Source organism: Pristiophorus japonicus, chromosome 7 (assembly GCF_044704955.1).
Source record: "Pristiophorus japonicus isolate sPriJap1 chromosome 7, sPriJap1.hap1, whole genome shotgun sequence".
NCBI classification, from domain to species: Eukaryota; Metazoa; Chordata; class Chondrichthyes; family Pristiophoridae; genus Pristiophorus; species Pristiophorus japonicus.
Window position 1 is genome coordinate 167949077 of NC_091983.1, and position 25314 is coordinate 167974390.

Here is a 25314-nt window from a genome sequence, read left to right on the forward strand (position 1 = left end):
AGACCTGGGTGTCATGGTACATCAGTCGTTGAAGGTTGGCATGCAGGTACAGCAGGCGGTTAAGAAAGCAAATGGCATGTTGGCCTTCATAGCGAGGGGATTTGAGTACAGGGGCAGGGAGGTGTTGCTACAGTTGTACAGGGCCTTGGTGAGGCCACACCTGGAGTATTGTGTACAGTTTTGGTCGTCTAACTTGAGGAAGGACATTCTTGCTTTTGAGGGAGTGCAGCGAAGGTTCACCAGACTGATTCCCGGGACGGCGGGACTGACCTATCAAGAAAGACTGGATCAACTGGGCTTGTATTCACTGGAGTTCAGAAGAATGAGAGGGGACCTCATAGAAACGTTTAAAATTCTGAAGGGTTTAGACAGGTTAGATGCAGGAAGAATGTTCCCAATGTTGGGGAAGTCCAGAACCAGGGGACACAGTCTAAGGATAAGGGGTAAGCCATTTAGGACCGAGATGAGGAGAAACTTCTTCACCCAGAGAGTGGTGAACCTGTGGAATTCTCTACCACACAAAGTTGTTGAGTCCAATTCACTAAATATATTCAAAAAGGAGTTAGATGAAGTCCTTACTACTAGGGGGATCAAGGGGTATGGCGAGAAAGCAGGAATGGGGTACTGAAGTTGCATGTTCAGCCATGAACTCATTGAATGGCGGTGCAGGCTCGAAGGGCCGAATGGCCTACTCCTGCACCTATTTTCTGTGTTTCTATGTTTCAGCTTCCAGCAATTTCCCCCAGTATTCATTTGGCCTTGTAGGGCTTACACCGGCCCCTCCTCCTTGTACATCAACCTGGCTGCTGGCTTCCTGCACATACGCACCAAGTGACCGCTGATGTTGCAGTTTCTGCAGGTATATTGCTGATACCTGCAAGCTCTGGCAGGATGTTTGCCTCCACACCTCCAGAATGAGCTGGAGGCCCCGTTGTTGGAAACAAAAGGCCCATTACCAGTCGATCGTCTCTGACTGTTTCTGTAACTGTCCTTAAGCACACCAATAACAGGTGTTGATGGCCCCATTACTGGCCGCATTGTCCATTGCAATGGCATGAATCGCCGTTCAGCTAGCCATTGTCTCTGCTGAATTCCCCCTTTGGGTTCGACTACATGCTGGGGCATGTCCGATTGCCCTTGTCTGCCTAGAGAACTGTATGCTCCGTTAACAATGTTAACTCCCTGCTCGTTAGCCGCATTTGAGCCAAGATTTTTGTCATACATCATTCTGGTCTCTTCTTCCCCTGAGATAAATGTCTGGGCTATCAGAGCTGCCGCTTCCAAGGTCAAGTCTTTGGTCTCAATCTCCACTCTGCATGCATCTGGGAACTTACATAGGCTCGCCAGTCGCCGGAGGTCTGCCACGAAGTCTGGAATGCTTTGCCCTTCTCGCCGCCGGTGCGTGGAAAACTGGTGTCTTGCTGCATGCTGCTCGCCGGTTTAAGGTGTTCCCCGATCAACTTACTGAGCTCTTCGATCGTCTTGTCCGCCGGCTTCTCTGGCGCTCGAAGGTCCTTCATCAGGGAGTACGTTCTGGACCCACAAACCGTCAGGAGATGAGTCCTGCGTTTGTCAGCTGAATCCTGTCCCAACCATTCCTTAGTGACAAAACTTTGCTGTAGTCTCTCAATTAAGTCGTCCCAACAATCATCACCAACACAGTACCTCTCTTCTGTGGTGCTGGTGGCCATGCTCGCGTGGTTTAAATCCCAGTTTCTCGTCGCCAGTGATATGTCCTTACTATACAGTATAAATGCACACGAGGCCCATACTTGAGAGAAGGTCACTCTGTATTACCAAGACCTCAAGTGATGAAGGTGGGTGGAGCTTCCCCTTTTTTACCTGAAAGTCCAGGTTAGGAGTGTCTCCCACAAGTTCACCCCCTTGTGGTCAATGTTCTCAAGGTGTACAACTCAGGTCAGCTTATACATGGGTTACAATGATAGTTGAATACATGACACCCAGCATCCCTTGGGAGCACTGTATATAAGCCGGCCCCTAAGGTCTGTTGCTCATTCTGGAGTCTCTTATTAAAGAAAGACTGAGGTCACTGTTACTTTAACCTCCCTGTGTGCAGCCTCATCTGTGTTAGGCACACAATAGAACAAATCCATAAACTTGTGATTTCTAGACTTGTTTATAAATTTGTTAAAACTAACACAGAAGGAAAATATTAGCATCTGCTCTGTTCCCTCTCCTTAGAGTATCCCCTCCATTCTCAGCAAGTCTATTTACCAACAAACATAGAGAGGATCTTGCTCTTGTAGACATTTTCTCTTTAACCAGTGAGCTTTGATCTCTGTAAATAAACTGATTACATTATCCTCCAGCCCGTGAATCAACCAGATATTACATAACTTACTGCAAACCATGTCCAGCATCATGCAGCGACCACATTTGCTTTATTGCTATGTGAAAAGAGATTTAACTTTCAGATGGCCTCTGCCTCATCCTTGCTGTCCAGATTGGGTTGCCGAGAGGAGAGATTAGCTCGCAAAGATGGCGCACTGCCCAGGAATACAGGAATGACTGATTATGTTTTCTCGACCTGAACTAATGAAAAAGAGCCTCAATCCAGTTCCTACTGAGCTTAGGTCCACAGCACAAAGCTGCCCCTAATTCAGCACTAAATAACATCAAATTGACAGGCTGACAGGACAGCTCATGCATAAGACACATCATTGAGCAGAGTAGAAAGAGCATGAGGTGCCCAAAATGGAGTTTCCCATTTCACAGCACTAACATCTCTCATTTTGCTCAGCACAAAATTCATGAAGTGAAACAGGAAACATTGATTTTCTTTAAAGGGATTCCCATATTTAATAGAAATGGGAATAATTTCCTTAATTCAGCTGTTACTGGGGAGTTTTACTCATTGTTAGGAATGTAATGCTGCACCCAACAGTGTTCAGTAGCGACTGCTATGGTCTTTAAATGGCATTGGTATGCTGACTAACAAGCACCCTCACAGCAGATTACAGAGATTAGATAGTGAATCTGTCAGCATCCTAGTCTGTATGGCTCAGTTCCTTACCATGATGGTGGGACCAATTTTAACTGCCTCCATCTGGCGTAAACCGGTGGTAATGGCCTAAAAATGGTGGCAGGTCACTGAGAAGGGTCCTAAGAAGGACATGCAGAGACTAAGCCTGTGGGGCTCAGAGGAGTAGGAGTACTCCTTTGAGACCCACAAAAAACTACGGCCTGCTCCCAGCCTATTTAAGGTTGCACCTCCCTGCCCCGAGATTGCCGCCCCCGGTTCTGACTGTTAGCCGGCTCAACATAGAAGCCAGCCAATTTCCTGACCCTCCCCCAACCAGCAAGCTGTCTTTGAAGTTGTCAGTTTGCACATGAGGCCCAGTAACAATGAGTAGGCGGTGGTCGTACTCTCTTCCCTGACCATCTGTTGTGCTCCTAAAATTAAAATGCACTCATTTTTGTCCTTTCGTGCCATTTTGAAAATATATTGTATGCAATCTAATAACTAAATTCTCTGAAGAGAAGTGATTTGACAGATCATGCCAATGTTTCATGGAACAGGGCATTGTCAGTGAAGAATAGCAGAAGGGTTGTGTGTGTTGGAAGCAAACAAAGATTTTAATTTCAATATTCAAATTATATCATGAATTAATGTGATGCTGCAATTATACAATATCTGCTTTTGTGCCATGATTAGCAGCAGATAGGGAATCAATTCTTTTATCCAGTGGAAACCTGACCCTTACTCTATACATAGATTGAAGATTCTGTGCAAGAACCCACAGAGCTGTCATATTGATACAATCCACTGCAAAAGAAATCTGGTAATGTTTGGAGAAGGTGAACAGTTGATATTTTTGTTCTGTATCATAGGATGAATTAAAAGTATTCATTTTACAAAATATTTATTTTAATGCATTATAAGTCATTTCCAAACATAGGGATTAACGATGTTTTGCTCTGTCAGGCCCGGCAATACCTGTTGGAGTTAATGTGGTGGTGGAAAGCCTGGACAGTATTTCGGAGGTGGATATGGTAAGTGATCAAACCGAGCTTTAATACTGTATACATTCAGTGGCAAATGACATTTTGTTTTGGATATTAATAGGCCAGACACAAGCTACTTTGTTTCCACTTACATGCTTGTGCTTATACAACCAACGCCTGTGTCATAATATCCCTCCCCACGTGAGCCTTTAGACCAAAAAAGGGAGTACAACCAGATTTTTATATGTAAATATACTTTTTGAGGCTATACTATTATCTAATTTCCCTTTTCTGTGTCTTTTCCCTTCTGGCCTGCCAAGACAATGTACAACTTGAAACTGAGAGGGTATACTGGCATCACTCTGCCAGTTTTCTGTCAATCACTCGGAGATTTGTTAGTGATTTCTTCTTATTTTTCCCGCCCTCCTAGTCAGGGGGAATAACAGGGACACAATTAAGATCGATGAAGTGGGGGTGGGGAGTGTAACTGACTCCCTTCTCTTCAGTGAGCCTTTATATTGATGGGCCTCCTGACGGTAAACTGAATGTATTTTAAGTGGTGTGAATGCCCATTTATGTATTGGCATCAATCTGTGGTACTGTGGAAATTGACACTGCTGGTTGTTGTAGTTCAAAGTTTTCTTTAACTGTAAAACATTTTTAAAATCTGGAATATTTTAATTTTCAATTGTATAATAAAAAGTTGCTTTTATAAGTATCAATTTTTCACCAGTTAGAATGAAAAGGCAACAGCTGTGGAGTGGAGCAAAGTAACAAATGTACTCCCATCACACCTCTGCTAGGATCGGCTAATTAACCCGGGAATTTCTCGGTCTGTATGTAAAAAATAATGTTAGAAAGAGAAAAAAAATAGAAAGATCTAGCACCTTATGATATTACTCAGAAACATTTCTAACTGCTTCAAATGCAACTAATTAGTTTGAGGTGCAGTGACTTGTTTGTAGACACATATGGCAGCCCTTTTGCACACAGGAAAATCGCACAAACAGCATTGAGGTGAAAGGCCAGTAAATCTTTTTTTATAGCCTAAGTTGAGGGAGGAATTTTGGCCTGGACACTGGAGAACTCCTTGCTCTTGAAACAGTGCCATGGGATCCTTGACATGCACTTCACCCACTGAAGCAGACAGATGGGGCCTTGGTTATAATGTCTCATCCACAACACAGCACCTTTGATGATGCAACACGCCCTCAGTACTGCACTAGAATGGCAGCCCTAGTTCTGGAGTAGGATTTGAACCCCCAACCTTCTGATAGAGAAGCAAGAGTCAAGCTAAGAAAGCAAACATACAGATCAATCCTTTTTCAAACATGTAGCCTGTTTGTTATATTTCATGCTTCACGTACAATTATCTAGCAGTGAATTTTCTGTTGCTCCCGATTGCGAACAGGGTTATTTTAACGTGTGTGTGTGTGTGTGTGTGTGTGTGTGTGTGTGTGTGTGTGCGTGCGTGCGTGCACGTGTGTGTGTGTGTGTGTGCGTGCGTGCACGTGTGTGTGTGTGTGTGTGCTAGGCCTATGCAGCAGAGCCTAGTCTCCAATCATTTTGGACCCTCTTGCCCATTGGACCAAGACTTTACTCTGTCAAGTTCATGTGTTAGCTGGTGTGCAATGGCCACCCCATGTTAAAAGAATTCACACACAGGCATCTTCCACCCTTTAAAATTAACTTCGGGACCTGGAACATCAGGTTCATCAGTCACCTTAGAACTCATTTTAGTGTGGAAGCAAGTCATCCTCGACTCTGGGGGACTGAATAAGAAGAGAAGATTCCTGATCAGCCCCAGATGGTAAAACTTGTTGTTCCAAAAGGTTTTCAGTTCTCTCTCTTGTTCTGAGAGCAAGTCCATGGAGACCTCAGGTTTTCACTCTGTCACCAATGACTTCCAGAGAGTGAAAGGGGGATCTAAGTGCAGCAAAAGTTCTCCTCCAGTCTCCAAATGGTAAAACCATCACATACTTCACAATGTTTTCCTCTGTGGGAAGGGAGGAGACATTCGCTATGATAGTCAGGGTCACCACATAGTCGAAACAAGTTGCCAACTGGGCTTTCATTCTCTCTTGTTTTGGATGACTTTTTGTGCTAACCAAATGATAAGATATTAATGCTGAGGCACCTAGTGATATCATCAAGCACTCCTACACCAAGCACAGTATAGATGATAAAAACAGAAAATGCTGGAAATACTCAGCAGGTCAGGCAGCATCTGTAGTGGGAGAAACACAGCTAATGTTCCAGATGACCGTTCATCAGCCGGGAAGAAGTTAGAGATGTAACAGGTTTTAAACAAGTACCGAGGCAGGAAAATTGCAATGCCCAAAGCACAGTTGATGTATTATAACATAGACCCCCAGTTGTTGTATGTCATGGACTTGAGAATTCAGTCTTTGGTTTTTTTGTATTTTCTGAAGGATTTCACAATGACTCTATATTTGCGCAATTACTGGAAAGATGAGCGGCTTTCATTTCCCAGCACCACAAACCGAAGTATGACATTTGATGGCAGGCTCGTCAAAAAGATTTGGACACCCGACGTGTTTTTTGTTCACTCGAAAAGGTCATTTATCCACGACACGACCACAGATAACATAATGTTACGCATCTTTCCTGATGGAAATGTGCTGTATAGTATAAGGTAAGCATGGGTTCTCTACTGTATTTCTTCTCCAGAAAATCTACTGGGGCTTCCACCATACAGCAGCAACCCATGTTGCATCAGTATGACATTTCCGTTTCCCATACTAACCATCCTTACAGCTTCTCTGAATGGGATTGCCAATTAATGCAGAATTGTAGGCAGTTTTGTGCATTGAAGCAGCATCCACTGAGAAATAGGTTGAAACTAAGCAAACTCATTTAGGATTACTACAGCTGGCAAAGGTGATTTTCAACCCACCATTGGGAATTGGTTATATCTGCATTCCTGAGGAAAGACAAAGCACAACCTGGTCCCCAACAAAGGCTTTCATAAAAGCGTTTTTGTTCTATTTTTAAAGATTGCCATTGGGATTTCAAATATGATAGTCTGGATTTTCTGATCTTGTATAATCCTTGGTGGGGAAGGGGTTTCCCCTGCCACAGGAAAACACCTCGACCTGGGCAGCTTGTCCAGGGTTAGGTCACTTTGCATATTTTAGGTGGGCTCCCTAACCTCCAACCAGGGGGAGTCCACCTGGGGGAGAGGGTTGGTGATGAATGTCTACAGCAGGCCTCAGATGCTGCCTGGAAAACTGTTTAGTGTCTGGCAGCCTCTTTGCAGCATGATAAACTTTAAAAAACATACATTTAAAAAGAAAAAAAGTCACTTTATTGTTTACTATTAATTACTCTGTGATTGATTGCGCTGGTTTTTTGGCCCTTTAACTTTCAGATTCCTCCTTCATCCCTTGCATCCAACGTTGCTATAACACAAAGGGCAAAAAATACTTTGGATAATGTATTTCTGTCATTTGCTTATATTGCAGTGTACCATTTATGCGTGAATGTATTGAATGTTCCTCATCATGTCGGGTGGGAAATCCCCAACATGATGGCAGAGCTGACGGAACGGCCCAAGAAACAGTATTGCAGATATAAGGGCAGATTCGGTGGTGCGAAGTGGGAGCACTGCTCAGGAAATGGTGTGCCCACAATGCATGATATTTTGTCATCTGTGGTTGAGAAAATGTTGGTGTCCATTATTAAAGAAGCAGTAGCAGGACATTTGGAAAAGCAAAATTCGGTCAGTCAGAGTCAGCATGGATTTATGAAGGGGAAGTCATGTTTGACAAATTTGCTGGAGTTCTTTGAAGATGTAATGAACAGGGTAGATAAAGGGGAACCAGTGGATGTGGTGTTTTTGGACATCCAGAAGGCATTTGACAAGATGCCACATAAAAGGTTACTGCACAAGATAAAAGTTCACGGGATTGGGGGTAATATATTAACATGGATAGAGGATTGCCAACTAACAGAAAACAGAGAGTTGGGATAATTGGTCCATTCTCTGGTTGGCAACCAGTAACTAGTGTGGTGCCGCAGGAATCAGTGCTAGGGCCCCAACTATTTACAATCTATATAAATGACTTGGAAGAAGGGACTGAGTATAACATAGCCAAGTTTGCTGATGATTAAGGCACATGGGATTGGGGGTAGTGTGCTGACATGGATTGAGAACTGGTTGTCAGACAGGAAGCAAAGAGTAGAAGTAAATGGGTACTTTTCAGAATGGCAGGCAGTGACTAGTGGGGTACTGCAAGGTTCTGTGCTGGGGCCCCAGCTGTTTACATTGTACATTAATGATTTGGACGAGGGGATTAAATGTAGTATCTCCAAATTTGCGGATGACACTAAGTTGGGTGGCAGTGTGAGCTGCGAGGAGGATGCTATGAGGCTGCAGAGCGACTTGGATCGGTTAGGTGAGTGGGCAAATGCATGGCAGATGAAGTATAATGTGGATAAATGTGAGGTTATCCACTTTGGTGTTAAAAACAGAGAGACAGACTATTATCTGAATGGTGACAGATTAGGAAAAGGGGAGGTGCAACGAGACCTGGGTGTTATGGTACATCAGTCATTGAAGGTTGGCATGCAGGTACAGCAGGCGGTTAAGAAAGCAAATGGCATGTTGGCCTTCGTAGCGAGGGAATTTGAGTACAGGGGCAGGGAGGTGTTGCTACAGTTGTACAGGGCCTTGGTGAGGCCACACCTGGAGTATTGTGTACAGTTTTGGTCTCCTAACTTGAGGAAGGACATTCTTGCTTTTGAGGGAGTGCAGCGAAGGTTCATCAGACTGATTCCCGGGATGGCGAGACTGACATATCAAGAAAGACTGGATCAACTGGGCTTGTATTCACTGGAGTTCAGAAGAATGAGAGGGGATCTCATAGAAACGTTTAAAATTCTGACGGGTTTAGACAGGTTAGATGCAGGAAGAATGTTCTCAATGTTGGGGAAGTCCAGAACCAGGGGTCACAGTCAAAGGATAAGGGGTAAGCCATTTAGGACCGAGATGAGGAGAAACTTCTTCACCCAGAGAGTGGTGAACCTGTGGAATTCTCTACCACACAAAGTTGTTGAGGCCAATTCACTAAATATATTCAAAAAGAAGTTAGATGTAGTCCTTACTACTAGGGGGAGAAAGCAGGAATGGGGTACTGAAGTTGCATGTTCAGCCATGAACTCCTTGAATGGTGGTGCAGGCTCGAAGGGCCGAATGGCCTACTCCTGCACCTATTTTCTATGTTTCTATGTTTGTCCATTTATTTATCAACCCTATAGAACAAGCTGTTTTAAAAAAAATTCCTCTCGGGTTATTGAAAATATCGGAAGGGAAGTTTTCCTCGTTCGGTGCCTGGGCATAGTGAATCGCTGGGCATAGCAAATACTGGGAAATCAGGAACTGGGAGCCCGTCTGATTATTCTGTATTTGCTATGCGCAGACAATGCAAGACACCCAGGCACGGGACCAGGAAAATCTCCCTTGGGGTGCTTTCCCTTTTTTAGGAGGCAGTTATTTTTCTCTTTGGGATTTGGCGATCACCCAGAGCTTCTTGGGAATAATGGCACCAGAACTCAGAGGAAAGGTCCAATCAATTGCATTTCGCAGATGTGAAGAGATCAGATAAACCTATCCTAACACTGATTGTAGAACAATGTGTACTCTGCAGCAGTGGTCAGAGCAGGGTCTTTATTCAGTGTAAAACATTCTCAAGCTGCAGGTATTAGATAATGTTACAAGTAATCTGTTTGATTTGTAGGGTGACTGTAACAGCGATGTGTAACATGGATTTCAGCTGCTTCCCTCTCGACACACAGACCTGTTCCCTGGAGATAGAGAGCTGTAAGTCATGTACACCACGCGCTTGTCCATCTATCTGTATTCGCAATATAATCTAGGCTTGACTAAAAAAAATCTTTTGGGATGTAAGTAAAATGCACTGTGGGTAGATATGTTTTGGGAAAATATCTAGTCATCCTTCACCACATTAAATATAAAAACTGGCGAAACTGATGGATTTTCTGTCCAAACAGACATGGATTGAATAACCGGTGGAAAATCAGCCAAACCTAGATTTCCATTAGAAATTCAATGTTCTTCGAGCAGGCTTGGAATTTATTGACACCCACAAGATAAACATCTAATTATTTTATTACATCAGCCACCATAATACAAAAATTTAGTAAAAGTTGCTAGTGCTGTTCCGGAATTGCATGCATGAAAGAGCTGATCTCGTGCGATAACGCGTGAGCTGCTCTTTTACACAATTTATTGGCGTTTAGAGTACGTTTCTCATTGTATTGGGAGTGCGGGGTGCCAGCAGTCAATGTAGGTCTGCGGACTACTTCACTGGCATTGGAGAGGGAACCAGGTATGAGGCTGCGGGCAAAGGAAGGGGCACAGGGAAGCATGGGGGAGCAGTGCGAGGCATGTCATGGGTGCGACAAAGGGCAGAGGTGCCCAACTTTTAAAATTTAAAAGCAGCCTCCACGCCCGTGCCTGTTCCAGAACCATATTAACGGATGGCGTCTTAATATCAATGAAAGTCGAGCGCCCAATGAGTCTAATGCCAACCTGGCTTCCAGTACTCGAGTGCCTTGGACTCTTGGCCTATACATCCTGTAGGCTGGGTAAGGTCTTCTACAAGCAGCCCCCGCCCACCCTGCTGTCTTGTAACATCTGCTGCTTGTTGAGGCTGCTGCTGCTCTTCTTCCTCCAACTGTTCCTCCATCCAAAGCAATGATGCAAAAATGGCTCCCATGATGAGATGTGGAAGCTTTATTAGGGTGAGAAAGGTAGAAATAAAAAGACAGAAACAAGCAATCTCCAAACTCAAAAGTGTTTTTGAAATTCATTAAGCCCAATAGCAAACAAATCCCTGTGATCCCCTGAGTGCAGCTGAATGCCTCTTTGAATAGTGCTGTCAGTCAGTGCCTGAGGCCAACCTGTGCGATTATACTCAGCGAGTCGGCCACTTGGAAAGGGCTTCAAGGTCCTATTACATCATAGGACCCTGATTTGCATAGCATTCATGAGGCACCTGCCTGCTTCTGTCTGTAGTTAAAATGGCGGCCAGCAGGATTAGAGTGAGAATGAGACAGTAAGTTGAATCGATCTATTCTAAAGGCCTCCCCACCCCGTTCCTGCATCGTTAAAATCAACCCCAGTGTATAAGTACAGTGGTGTCAAATCTGGCTGCATAATGTATCGACTCTGTGACAATGTTGCCTGTGTGTTGTGCGAAAAGTCTAATGATCAAATCTAAACCAATTTAATCCAAACTAGCAATCCAATTTTTTGATTGAATACTTTGGGGGTGAAATTGGGGTAGTTTGTGCCTCCCGTTAGCACCTCCGGGCGCGGCGAGAACAGCACCTCCCTATAAATTGGGCGGGGGTTTCGCAGCAGAGCTAACGTGCAGCGTCCCGCTCGGTTGCGCCCAATTATGATGACGTTATCGCCGTGCGCAGCACCCTATTACCGCTCTTGCCCCCTGTGTTCCAACCTGGCGCTGACATCATCATCATCATAGGTAGTCCCTCAGAATCGAGAAAGACTTGTTTCCACTCTTAAAATGAGTTCTTAGGTGGCTGAACAGTCCAATACGAGAACCACAGTCCCTGCCACAGGTGGGACAGATGGTCGTTGAGGGAAGGGGTGGGTGGGACAGATTTGCCGCATGCTCTTTCCGCTGCCTGCGCTTGATTTCTGCATGCTCTCGGCGATGACACTCGAGGTGCTCAGCCCCCTCCCAGATGCACCTCCTCCACTTAGGGCGGTCTTTGGCCAGGGACTCCGAGGTGTCGGTGGGGATGTTGCACTTTATCAAGGAGGCTTTGAGGGTGTCCTTGTAACATTTCCTCTGCCCACCTTTGGCTCGTTTGCGGTGAAGGAGTTCTGAGTAGAGCGCTTGCTTTGGGAATCTCGTGTCTGGCATGCGGACAATGTGGCCTGCCCAGCGGAGCTTATCAAGTGTAGTCAGTGCTTCAATACTGGGGATGTTGGCCTGGTCAAGGACACTAATGTTGGTGCATCAGTCCTCCCCGGGGATTTGAAGGATCTTGCGGAGACATCGTTGGTGGTATTTCTCCAGCGTCTTGAGGTGTCTACTGTACATGGTCCACGTCTCTGAGCCATACAGAAGGGTGGATATTACTGTAGACCATGAGCTTGGTGGTAGATTTGAGGGTCTGGTCTTCAAACACTTTTTTCCTCAGGTGGCCGAAGGCTGCACTGGCACACTGGAGGCAGTGTTGATTCTCGTCATCAATGTCTGCTCTTGTTGATAAGAGGCTCCCAAGGTATGGGAAATTATTCATGTTGTCCAGGGCCGCGCTGTGGATCTTGATGACTGGGGGGCAGTGCTGTGCGACGAGGACAGGCTGGTGGAGGACCTTTGTCTTACAGATGTTTAGCATAAGGCCCATGCTTTCATATGCCTCAGTAAATATGTCGACTATGTCCTTGAATTCAGCCTCTGTATGTGCGCAGACACAGGCGTCGTCCGCATACTGTAGCTCGATGACATAGGTTGGGATGGTCTTCGACCTGGTCCGGAGATGGCAAAGGTTGAACAGGTTCCCACTGGTTCTGTAGTTCAGTTCCACTCCAGCGGGGAGCTTTTTGACTGTGAGGTGGAGCATGGCAGTGAGGAAGATTGAGAAGAGGGTTGGGGCGATGACGCAGCCCTGTTTGACCCCGGTCTGGACGTGGATTGGGTCTGTAATGGATCTGTTGGTAAGGATCACGGCCTGCATGTCGTCATAGAGCAGGCGGAGGATGTTGACGAACTTTTGGGGGCATCCGAAATGGAGGAGGACGCTCCATAGACCCTCGCGGTTGACAGTGTCAAAGGCCTTTGTAAGGTCGAAGAAGGCCATGTATAAGGGCTGGTGCTGCTCCCTGCATTTTTCCTGCAGCTGTTGTGCTGCAAAAATCATGTCTGTTGTGCCCCGTTGGGGACGAAATCCGCACTGTGACTTCGGAAGGAGTTCCTCGGCTACAGGGAGAAGACGGTTGAGGAGGACTCCAATGACAACTTTCCCAGTGGCCGATAGCAGGGAGATTCCTCTGTAGTTGCCGCTGTCGGACTTGTCCCCTTTTTTAAAGATAGTCACGATCACTGCATCTCTGAGATCTCCCAGCATGCTCTACTCCCTCCAGATGACTCCTCAAGATGGCCGCCGGGGTGGCAGCTCCCTAGGAGCTCCCCTGCCAACCGACAACTATCCACCCTCAACCTCACCCCCCCTCCCACTGTCAGTGTCGTGTTTCAGCTATCGTGTTTCAGTCGGAAGTCGGCTGAAGGAGCGCTATTTAAAGGCACAGACCGGTTCAGAGGCTGGTATGTAGGGGGTGGGAAGCATGTACTCACCTTGATCACCCGACTGAGGTCATTGAACTTCTGCCGGCACTGTGTGAGTGTTCGATCTACTACTGTCATGTATTTAACCATCTTGCAATGACATAGTCATGAAACTGTAACTCCTGTACACTGTACCTGTACCCTAGAAATGCACACCCTGACCACAGGGGGTGAACTTGCGGGAGACACTCCTCACCTGTGTTTCCAGGTATAAAAGGGGAGGTCCACCCAGGCTCAGCTCTCCTTGGTCCGGGCAATAAAGGTGAAGGTCACAGAGTGACCGTGTCTGATATATCTATGCCTCATGTGAGTTTGTAGTAAGGTGCAGGGACACCACATTTGGCGATGAGAAACGGGAATCACCAAATCACGAGGATGGCCACCGGTGGCACAGAGGAATGTTACTGTGTGGGTGAGGACTGGGACGACTTCGTGGAAAGACTCCAGCAGAGCTTTGTCATAAAGGACTGGCTGGAAGAGACAGCGGCTGACAAGCGGAGGGCGCATCTACTGACCAGATGTGGTCCATAGACGTATGCGCTGATGAAAGACCTGCTCGCACCCCAAAAGCCGGCGGACAAGTCTTTTGAAGAGCTCAGCCAGCTGATCAGTGAGCATCTCCAGCTGGTGAGTAGTGTACACATGGCCCAGCACCGGTTCTACTCTCACCGGCGTCGGGAGGGACAAAACGTCTCTGACTTCGTCGCGGAACTGCGATGCTAGGCCAGTCACTGTAAGTTCTCCGATGCCTGCAGGGGGGGAGATGTTAAGGGACTTTTTCATCGAGGGCATTAATCATGCCGGCATTTTCAGGAAGCTCATAAAGACTAAGGACTTGACTTTAGAAGGGGCGGCGTTGATAGCTCAAACCTTTTTGGCAGGGGAAGAGGAGACCAAGCTAATTTACGCACACAACCCTGGTCCAAACGTGGTGACGGATCAGGGAATTAACATGGTGAATGCGGCTCGGGACTCCGCAGGCAGGCAAGGGCATTTCGAAAAAGCCCAGGCAGCAACAGGCTCTAGGGTGGGCCCGCAACAAGGACAATGGAAAGGGGATCGGCAATTCACACCATCTCGAGGAACAATGCGTCCCGCGATGGGACCATTAACACCCACCATCAGAGTGCTTAGAAATAGCCAAATGGGCAATCAGAGAGGAATGCCTGGTAATAGTCCTTTTGTTAACAGCAATCTCAATCTCAGCTCATGCTGGAGGTGCGGGGATAGACACACTGCGAGAAGCTGCAGGTTCCAGCAATATACCTGTAGGATTTGTAATGTCAGTGGACACTTGGCCAGGATGTGCAAAAAGGCAGTAGCGAGGCTAATCTGCGAGACAGAGGAACCAGACGAGGGGTCTGCAATGCAGGATGAGGCCTGGGGTAAAGCCATAAATGCTGAAGTTCAGCGGATTCATGTGGCTGACGTCCACAGCTCATACACTAAAACGCCACCCATGATGATGAAAGTCTTACTGAATGGCACATGGAGCTAGATACGGGAGCTAGCCAGTCACTCATGAGCGCCCAACAATTTGAAAGACTATGGCCACACAGAGCTAGCAGGCCCAAACTGGAACGCATTGAGACACAGCTACGGACGTACACCAAAGAGATCATTCCAGTGCTGGGCAGTGCAAACTTGGTGGTAACACATAATGGATTACAGAACCGGCTGCCACTCTGGATCGTTCCGGGAAATGGTCCTGCGCTTTTGGGGAGGAGTTGGCTAGCTGAGATGAATTGGAAATGGGGGGATGTGCACGCCATTTCATCCGTGGAGCGAAGTTCATGCTCACAGGTCCTGCAAAAATTCGTGTCACTGTTTCAACCCGGTGTCGGAACGTTCAAGGGCACTAAAGTAGACTCCGGACGCCAGACCAGTGCACCACAAAGCCAGAGCTGTGCTGTATGTGATGCGTGAAAAAATTGAATGTGAGCTGGACGGGCTGCTCAGAGAGGGCATAATTTCTGCCATTGAATTCAGCGACTGGGCAAATCCCATCGTTCCCATCCTCAAAGCAGATGGCTCGGTTAGAATTTGTGGCGACTACAAAGCCACAATCAACCGAGTGTCGCTGCAAGACCAATACCCACTCCTGAGAGCGGAGGACCTTTTTGCCACGCTGGCAGGTGGCAAGCTGTTCACGAAGTTGGACCTCACTTCGGCCTACATGACTCAGGAACTGGCTGAAGAATCCAAGCTTCTGACCACCATCATGACGCACAAGGGATTATTTATCTACAACAAGTGTTCATTTGGCAGCAGCCATCTTTCAGAGAAACATGGAAAGCTTGCTCAAATCCATTCCTGGAACGATCGTATTCCACGACGACATTTTCATAACGTGTCGAGACACCGAAGAACACCTCCACAACCTGGAGGAGGTGCTACGCCGACTGGATCGGGTAGGCTTGCGGCTGAAAAAGGCCAAGTGTGTGTTTTTGGCCCCAGAGGTCGAGTTTTTGGGCAGGAGGGTTGCAGCAGACGGGATCCGACCCACTGAATCAAAAACGGAGGTGATCCGCCGGGCGCCCAGGCCCGGCAACACGTCGGAGTTGCGATCATTCCTGAGACTTTTGAACTATTTTGGGAACTGTCATGTATCTCACACTACTGTACATAACTGTATCTTACCATGCTATACATGACTGTAACTAGAGATGACCTGTAACCACAAGCTTACCTTACCACCAGGGGTGCATTTGCAGGAGACACTGGATACCTGTCCCAGACAGGTATATAAGGACAGGTCTCAGGCAAGTGTGCCATTCGAGAGCTGTGTAATAAAGGTGCAGGTCTTGAGTGACCTTGACTTCAACATGTGCCTCGTGTGAGTCTGTACTGCAGGGAGAGGACTTTACAGTGGCGACGAGTTAAGGGGTTACAGAATCCACAGAATGGCGACCAATGGCTCAGATGAAAAATACAATACTGGAGATAATTGGGAGGACTTTATAGAAAGGCTCTAGCAAAGCTTCGTAACCAAAGACTGGTTAGGCGACGACAAGGCAGACAAGAGAAGAGCCCATCTCTTGACCAGCTGTGGCTCGAAAACATACGCTTTAATGAAGGACCTGCTGGCACCCGAGAAACCAGCAAGCAAGTCGTTTGAAGAGTTGAGCACACTGGTAAGAGACCACCTGAAGCCAGCGAGCAGCCTACACATGGCCAGACACAGGTTCTATAACTACAGACGCTGTGTGGGCCAGAGCATATCCGACTTCATGGCGGAACTTCGGAGGTTGGCTAGCTTATGTGAGTTCACTGGTGAACTAAGGAGAGAAGTACTGAGAGACTTTTTTATTGAGGGATTAGGCCACGCAGGCATATTCCGAAAGCTCATAGAGACCAAGAACTTGACCCTAGAGGCAGCAGCACTGGTTGCACAGACATTCCTGGCAAGAGAAGAAGAAACGAGGGTGATCTACACTGTGGGTATGACAACTAACGAAACATCGGAACAAGGGGTTCACAGCATGAAACAAGCCGCTACCCCCATACACAGACAAAGGCAGGAGAGCAGGCCCTCAACAGCAGGCAGTGGTGCCAGAAGCCATCAAGGGCCACATGAACGGCCGTTCACACCTCGTCAATCAACTACAAACTGAGAGAAGCTCAAGAGAGATCAGCCAGACGCAGCTCATCCTTTGGAAACAATGGAAGCGGTCAGTGCTGGAGATGTGGGGGAAGGCACTCATCAAGGGGGTGTCGATTTCAGCATGCTGTTTGCAGAAACTGCGACTATACAGGGCATCTGGCCCGCATGTGCAGAAAAACGGCAGCTCGGCTGGTATACGAATTGGAAGGGTCGGAAAGCGGACCTGAAGACGGTGTGGACAGTACCCGGGGCACCGAGGTACAGCGGGTCAACACGATCAATGGCCACTGCTCTTACAAGACACCTCCAATACTGATGAGGATCCTACTCAACGGGATACCCGTCAACATGGAGCTGGATACAGGAGCGAGTCAATCTCTCATGAGCGCTCAACAATTTGAACAGCTGTGGTCACACAAAAGAGACAGACCAAAGCTCACAAGGGTCGACGCCAAACTAAGGACCTATATCAAAGAAATCGTCCCAGTCCTTGGCAGCGCGATGCTCTCAGTCACACACAAAGGGACAGTGAACCGACTTCCCCTGTGGATTGTCCCCGGAGATCTCCTAGTGCTGCTGGGGAGAAGCTGGCTGGCAAAACTAAACTGGAAATGGGATGATGTTCACGCCATGTCGTCAGAGGAACGGACCTCCTGCTCAACAGTTCTAAGTCGATTTGAACATCTCTTTCAGCCAGGGGCTAAAGTCAAAATCTACATCACACAGGATGCTAGACCGGTCCATCACAAGGCTAGAGCTGTACCCTATGTGATGAGGGAAAAGATTAAACATGAACTGGACAGGCTTCTGCGGGAAGGCATTATATCACCTGTGGAATTTAGCGACTGGGCAAGTCCCATCGTCCCAGTCATGAAGCCTGATGGATCCGTACGAATCTGTGGGGACTACAAATCTACCATAAACAGAGTCTCCCTACAGGACCAATACCTGCTGCCCAGAGCGGAGGACTTACTTGCCACATTGGCTGGAGGAAAACTTTTCTCAAAACTAGATCTCACATCTGCGTATATGACGCAAGAATTGACTGATGAGTCCAAGCTACTCACCACCATCAACACACATCGAGGCCTTTTCATGTACAATCGATGCCCATTTGGCATCAGGTCGGCGGCTGTTATATTCCAGTGCAACATGGAGAGTCTGCTCAAGTCCATCCTGGGGACGGTTGTGTTTCAAGACAATATACTTATCACGGGCAGGGACACCGACTCCCATCTCCGCAATTTGGAGGAAGTACTAAAGCAGTTGGATCGGGTAGGTCTAAGAGTTAAGAAATCCAAGTGCCTGTTTCTCGCGCCCGAGGTTGAATATTTGGGCAGAAGGATTGCCGCTGATGGAATCCACCCAACAGAGTCCAGAGCCGAAGCAATCCGCCTGGCACCCAGGTTCCAGAATGTCTCAGAACTGCGTGCCTTTCTCGGGCTGCTCAATTACTTTGGGAACTTTATGCAGAACTTAAGCACGCTGCTGGAGCCTCTCCACGTGCTACTCAGAAAGGGGTGTGATTGGTTTTGGGAGGACGCCCAGGAACGCGCCTTCAACAAGACACGCAACCTTCTGTGTTCCAACAGTGTTTTGGCTTTCTTTGATCCAGGTAGAAAGCTAGTTCTTACATGTGATGCGTCACCGTACGGGGTCGGGTGCATTTTGCAACATGTCAATAGTGCGGGTAAATTACAACCCATAGTTTATGCCTGCAGGTCACTTTCGCGGGTGGAGCGCGGGTACGGAATGGTGGAGAAGGAGGTGCTCACGTGCGTATACGTTGTCAAAAAGATGCACCAATACCTTTTCGGGGCCAAGTTCACGTTAGAAACCGACCACAAGCCTCTCATGTACCTACTATCCGAGAGCAAGGCAATAAACAGCAACGCCTTGGTGCGCATTCAACGGTGGGCACTCATGCTGGCCTATTATGATTACACCATAAGGCACAGACCAGGCAGAGACAACTGTGCCGACGCGCTTAGCAGGCTACCCCTGGCGACCACAGAAGGGTCTGACGAACAGGACTGTGAGATGGTCATGGCAATCAATGCCTTTGAGTCCACAGGTTCGCCCATGATGGTTTGCCGAATCAGAGCCTGGACAACCAGCAACCCCATGTTATCCCTAGTAAAAAGATGTGTCTTAACTGGTGACTGGGCAGAGGCTCGTCATGCCTGCCCCAAGGAGATCAAACCTTTCCATAGGCGCATGCATGAGCTATCACTACAAGCAGACTGCCTGATATGGGGCAGCCGAGTAGTCATGCGTCTGCGAGGCAGAGAGGCATTTGTCCGGGAGCTCCACCGCGAGCACCCGGGGATCGTTCTCATGAAGGCCATAGCCAGATCCCACGTCTGGTGGCCTGGCATTGACGCGGATTTGGAGCTCTGCTTCCGACTGTTCACCATTTGTGCCCAACTCAGTAATGCCCCCAGGGAAGCCCCCCCCGAGCCCCTGGCCCTGGCCCACCAAACCGTGGTCGCGGGTGCATGTAGACTACGCGGGCCCATTCATGGGAAAACTGTTCCTCATAGTTATAGATGCATTTTCAAAGTGGATCAAATGCACCATTTTAAACTCGAGCACCACCTCCACCATTGTGGAGAGCCTTGGAACCATGTTCGCAACGCATGGCATTCCTGACATATTGGTCAATGATAATGGTCTGTGCTTCACCAGCGCAGAATTCCAAGATTTCATGAGTGACCACGGCACAAATCACGTTAGGACGGCACCGTTCAAGCGGCCTCCAACGGCCAGGCGGAGCGAGCAGTGCAGATCATTAAACAAGGCATGCTCAAAATCCAAGGTCTCACGCTGCAGGACCGCCTGTCGCAACTGCTGCTGGGATACAGATCTCGTCCGCATTCATTGACTGGAGATCCCCCCGCGCAACTATTGATGAAACGGACCTTAAAGACAAGGCTCTCATTAATCCTCCCAGACATGCATGAAATCGCTGAGGCAAAGCGCCGGAACTGAGTATCATGACCGAAACTCGAGGGGGAGGTGGAATGAGATAGAGGACAAAGTGTTTGTGCTAAACTATGGCAGGGGTCCCAAATGGCTTGCAGGGACAGTAACAGGCAAGGAAGGAAACAGGCTACTGGTGATACAAATGGACAATGGCCAAACCTGCCGGAGGCATGTACACCAAGTCAAAAGTAGATTTACCAACAACACTGCTGAACCAGAGGCAGACTACAATGTGGAACTCACACCACATCTGGTGGACAGACAGAGGGAACAACCTGAGGAAAGGGCAATCCCAACAGACAGCCCAGGCGAGACACCAACAATCATACTGAACGAAACAGACAGCCCAGGCGAGATACCAGCAATCACACCGAAAGAAAAACAGGCACCAAGGCAAACAACTGAACCACAACTAAGACGCTCCACGCGAGAGCGTAGACCACCTGAGAGACTGAACCTATAAAAACAATAAGACCTTGGGGGAGGGTGATGTCATGTATCTCACACTACTGTACATAACTGTGTCTTACCATGCTATACATGACTGTAACTAGAGATGACCTGTAATCACAAGCTTACCTTACCACCAGGGGTGCACTTGCAGGAGACATTGGATACCTGTCCCAGACAGGTATATAAGGACAGGTCTCAGGCAAGTGTGCCATTCGAGAGCTGTGTAATAAAGGTGCAGGTCCTGAGTGACCTTGACTTCAACATGTGCCTCGTGTGAAGAGTCTGTACTGCAGGGAGAGGACTTTACAGGAACTTTCTGCCGAACTTAAGCACATTGTTGGAGCCGTTACACATGTTCCTGCGTAAAGGTTGTGAATGGTTTTAGGGGGACTGTCAAGAACGGGCTTTCAATAAGGTGAGGAACCTGCTGTGTTCCAACAAACTGTTGACTTTGTATGATCCCTGTAAAAAACTGGTCTTAACATGCGATGCGTCATCCTACGGGGTTGGGTGTGTGTTGCAGCAGGGTAACAATGACGGCCGACTCCAACCGGTGGCTTACGCCTCCAGGTCGCTCTCCCAGGCAGAGCGTGGATATGGCATGGTTGAGAAGGAAGCACTCGTGTGTGTTTACGGTGAGAAAAAGATGCACCAGTACCTTTTTGGTAGACAGTTCGAGCTAGAGACTGACCACAAGCAGTTAACATCCTTGTTGTCCGACAGCAAGGCTGTCAACGCCAATGCATCAGCTCGCATACAGTGCTGGGCTCTCACGCTGGCTGCGTATGACTACACCATACGGCACTGGCCAGGCACCGAAAATTGTGCTGACGCGCCCACCGAGGGGGCGTCGGAGCAGAGCACCGAGATGGTCATGGCCGTTGGGGCTTTTGACACTGCAGGATCCCCCATCACAGCCCGCCAGCTCAAACTCTGGACCAACAGGGACCCCCTCCTATCCATGATAAAGAAATGTATCCTGACTGGGGATTGGGCGCCCATATACAGGGCGTACCCCGAGGAAGTCAGACTGTTTCAGAGACGGATGGGGGAGCTCTCCATCCAAGCCGACTGCCTGCTATGTGGCAGCCGAGTAGTCATGCCCCAGAAAGGAAGGGAAGCGTTCATCAGGGAACTCCACAGCGAGCACCCTGGCATCATGTTAATGAAGGCCATTGCCCGGTCACATGTATGGTGGCCGGGGATTGACTCAGACCTGGAACACTGGGTTTGCAGGTGCATGACGTGTGCCCAGCTGGGCAATGCCCCCGGGGAGGCCCCATTCAGCCCGTGGCCATGGCCCACCAGACCACGGTCACGTATTCACGTAGACTATGCGGGCCCGTTCATGGGGAAAATATTCCTGATCGTTGTCAATGCATACTCGAAGTGGATCGAGTGCATCATATTGAACTCATGCACGACATCCATCACCGTGGAGAGTCTGCGTACGGTTTTCGCGACTCCATGGCTTGCCGGACATCCTGGTCAGCGACAATGGCCCGTACTTCACCAGCCATGAATTCCAGGAGTTTATGTCGGGCAATGGTATCAAGCACGTCCGGACAGCACCATTCAAGCCGGCTTCCAATGGCCAGGCAGAACGGCCGGTTCAAATCATAAAGCAGGGCATGCTATGCATCCAAGGACCCTCCCTTCAGTACCGCCTATCGTGCCTCCTGCTGGCCTACAGGTCCCACCCGCACTCGCTCACGGCAGTCCCGCCAGCAGAACTCCTCATGAAACGCACGCTCAAGACGCGGCTGTCCCTCATTCACCCAGCTCTGGCAGACATTGTTGAGGACAAGCGCCAGTCCCAAACTGAACTCCATGATCGAAACTCAAGGGGGAGGTGTATAGAAATAGATAACCCGGTATTTGTTCTTAACCATGCTTTGGGACCCAAGTGACTTGAGGGCACCGTAATTGGCAAAGAAGGAAATAGAGTCATGGTGGTCCGACTAAACAATGGGCAGATATGCCGCAAACACTTGGACCAAGTAAAGAAAAGGTTCAGCATAGACACGGAGGAACCTGAAGAAGAGTATGAGATGGTACCCACACCACTGCCAGTGGACAAGCAACAAAGACAGTCCTCAGCAGGCACAGTCCCTGCGGCCAGCCCGGACAGGCCGGAATCACCTCAAGTGACAGAGACATGTGCCGAGGCTCAGCCACCAGAGCCACAACTGCGGGAGAGACTTGACAGACTTAACCTCTGAAACAAAAAGACTTAAGGGGGGAGGTGATGTCATGTATTTAACCATCTTGCAATGACATAGTCAAGTAACTGTAACTCATGTACACTGTACCTGTACCCTAGAAATGCACACCCTGACCACAGGGGGCGAACTTGCGGGAGACACTCCTCACCTGAGTTTCCAGGTATAAAAGGGGAGGTCCCACCCAGGGTTAGCACTCCCTGGTCCGGGCAATAAAGGTCACAGAGTGTCTGTGTCTGATATATCTATGCCTCGTGTGAGTTTGTAGTAAGGTGCAGGAACACTACAACTACAGTGCTGACTGATACCACCTCTGCCACTTCCCTCCACATTGCCCTGAAGACCTGTGGCAATGGCCTCCTTCCAGTTGCCGGGAAGAGCGCATCCTTCCTTCTCTCCACTACCCCCACCATGCCTTCAATGCCACGTCATTAATGTTATGTATTGTCCAGGTACATCAAATGTATGAGTCCAATGGTGCGCCACAGAGGGCGCTGTGGTGGGAGACCTGAAAGTACCTGCAAGACAGAGTATAAAAGGCTGTCCACCACACCTGAGAGGCACTCTGGAGTTACACAATAAAGGACTAAGGTCACAGCAGTTACTACAACACAAGACCGTGTGGAGTCAGTAGTTTGAGTGCTACATATATCACATTGGCGACAAGGACACGGATGAACTTCAAGCAACCATGGCTACTTTGGGCTCGTTAAAGGATTTTATGATGGGCAATGATTGGGAGGCCTTTACGGAAAGGCTCGAGTACTACTTCACAGCAAATGACCTGACGGGGAACACGGACGCACTGAGAGAGAGAAGTGTAAGGCGATATTGCTTTCCAGTTGTGGTGATGAGGTTTACTGTCTCGTCAGGGATTTGCTGGCACCCGGGAGCGCCAGGGACAAGTCATATGAGGAGCTGATCGCACTCATTCGTGATCAACTGAAACCGAAGGAGAGCATCCTCACGGCCCGGCTCAAATTTTACCACCACCGCAGACCTGAGGGCCAGGATGTCACCAAATATGCTGCGGACCTCTGGAGACTCGTGGCGCCATGTGATTTTGGCACACATCTTGACGAGGCGTTGCGAGATGTTTTTGTTATGGGGATTGGCCATGAGGGTCTCCTTCACAGGCTGCTATCCACTGAACCTACAGTCATCCTGAAGCAAGCCATCACCATCAGCAGGGCATTTATGACCTCGACTTGCAGCATCAAGCAGATGATCCACACAGTCTTGAACCCGGCAGGCACTGTCCACAGGATAGCGCCCACCACGGACAAAACCGCAGAAAGTGGCTCTGCCCAGGACAGAGACCTCGGGGTCCTGGAACTCAGAGTCCGCCGAGGGGGGCTAATCGAATAGCTGGCGCTGCGGAGGAAGCCATGGGGCTCATAGGTGCAGGTTTGCGGAGTATACGTGCAATACTTGCCACACGAAAGGCCACCTTCAGCGTATGTGCAAAAGAAATACGACTCACCGTGTGGCTGAGGAGATGGTAGAGGGTCCATTTTCCAGCGACGAGCAGGCAGAAGAAGATGAGGCGTTTGGACTGTATACGTGTACTGACGGTTCGGCCCCGGTGACTACGGAAGTCAAGATTAACGGAGTCTCAGTGAGTATGGAAGTAGATACTGGATCGGGTCCGTCGTTGATGAGTCAGGAAACATTTGATAAACTGTGGGTCAACCCAGCTGCACGACCCAAGCTGGTCCCGGTCACGGCGAAGCTGCGTACCTACACCAGGGAACTTATACCCGTTCTTGGCAGAGCGATGGTGCAGGTATCTCACGGGGGCGAGACGCACGGTTTACCTTTGTGAGTCATTGCGGGCGATGGGCCGACGCTTCTTGGCAGGAGGTGGATGGGAAAGGTCTGTGGGAGCTGAGAAGACTTCATTCCTCCACAGACTGCTGTTCCCTGGGTTCCCAAAGAGCAGCGCCGACCGAGCTGGAGGAGAAAGAAGCTGTTCATCTGCAGTCTAAATCCCCACACAGCCCAGAACTCCTGACCTCAAGCAATCCTGCAGCCTCAGCCTCTACAGACGAGCAGACCCTGGAAGAGCAGTCTTGTAGGTGCGGGCTGATCGCTGGGGTGCGGGCCGGCGGGGCGCTGTGGGCGATGAGCAGGAGGTCCATCGATGGCCGACAAATCCGGGGGGCCCACGCAGAGGAAAAGTCGAGTGGCGGTAACGGCTATGGTGGTGGCGGCCACGGCAGCCGCGGGAGAGGCGGCTACGGCGGCCGCAGGAGGGGTGGCAGTTGCGGGGACAGCGATAGGAGCGGAGGCTACAGCAGCGGCGGCGGTGGAGGCGGAGGCGGAGGCTACGGCGGCGGTTGGTCTGACTCGGAAGAACGCGAGCCAGAGCGGTGGATGCGGCAGCAATTACGGAGGCCGCTCTCATAAGGACTATGACTGATAGAGTTCAGGGAGTTACTTCTGCCAGAGTCAAGATAAGTTGCTCTGGGCCGTTTTTCTTCTTTCTTTCTTCTTTGTTCCTTCTGTTCCTTCTTCGCCAGCGAGCCCAAGATGGTGGTGAGCCTCGTGGCAACAGAGCTCTGCAGACAAAGGCCAGCAGAGCAACTAAAATAGTGGCGCCCAGTGGAAGCCTCGTGGGAACCACAAGATGGCATCTTAAAAGGGAAATGCACCCGGGAGTCTTAAAAGGGCCATACACCGTTGGCGGTCTGCACAGGAGACTTTTGTAAGGCAAGAG

At 48.8% G+C, this 25314-nt stretch overlaps 1 protein-coding gene across 2 annotated transcripts in view; it reads left to right on the forward strand.

Moving 5' to 3' along the window:
* Window positions 1-25314, forward strand: part of LOC139266895 (gamma-aminobutyric acid receptor subunit rho-2-like) — a 67715-nt gene that overhangs the window by 29316 nt on the left and 13085 nt on the right. For both annotated transcript variants that reach the window (XM_070884511.1, XM_070884512.1), the window contains 3 exons: window positions 3947-4014; window positions 6399-6622; window positions 9726-9808. In XM_070884511.1, coding sequence (XP_070740612.1) covers window positions 3947-4014; window positions 6399-6622; window positions 9726-9808 — 375 coding nt within the window. The remainder of the gene's footprint in view (window positions 1-3946; window positions 4015-6398; window positions 6623-9725; window positions 9809-25314) is intronic.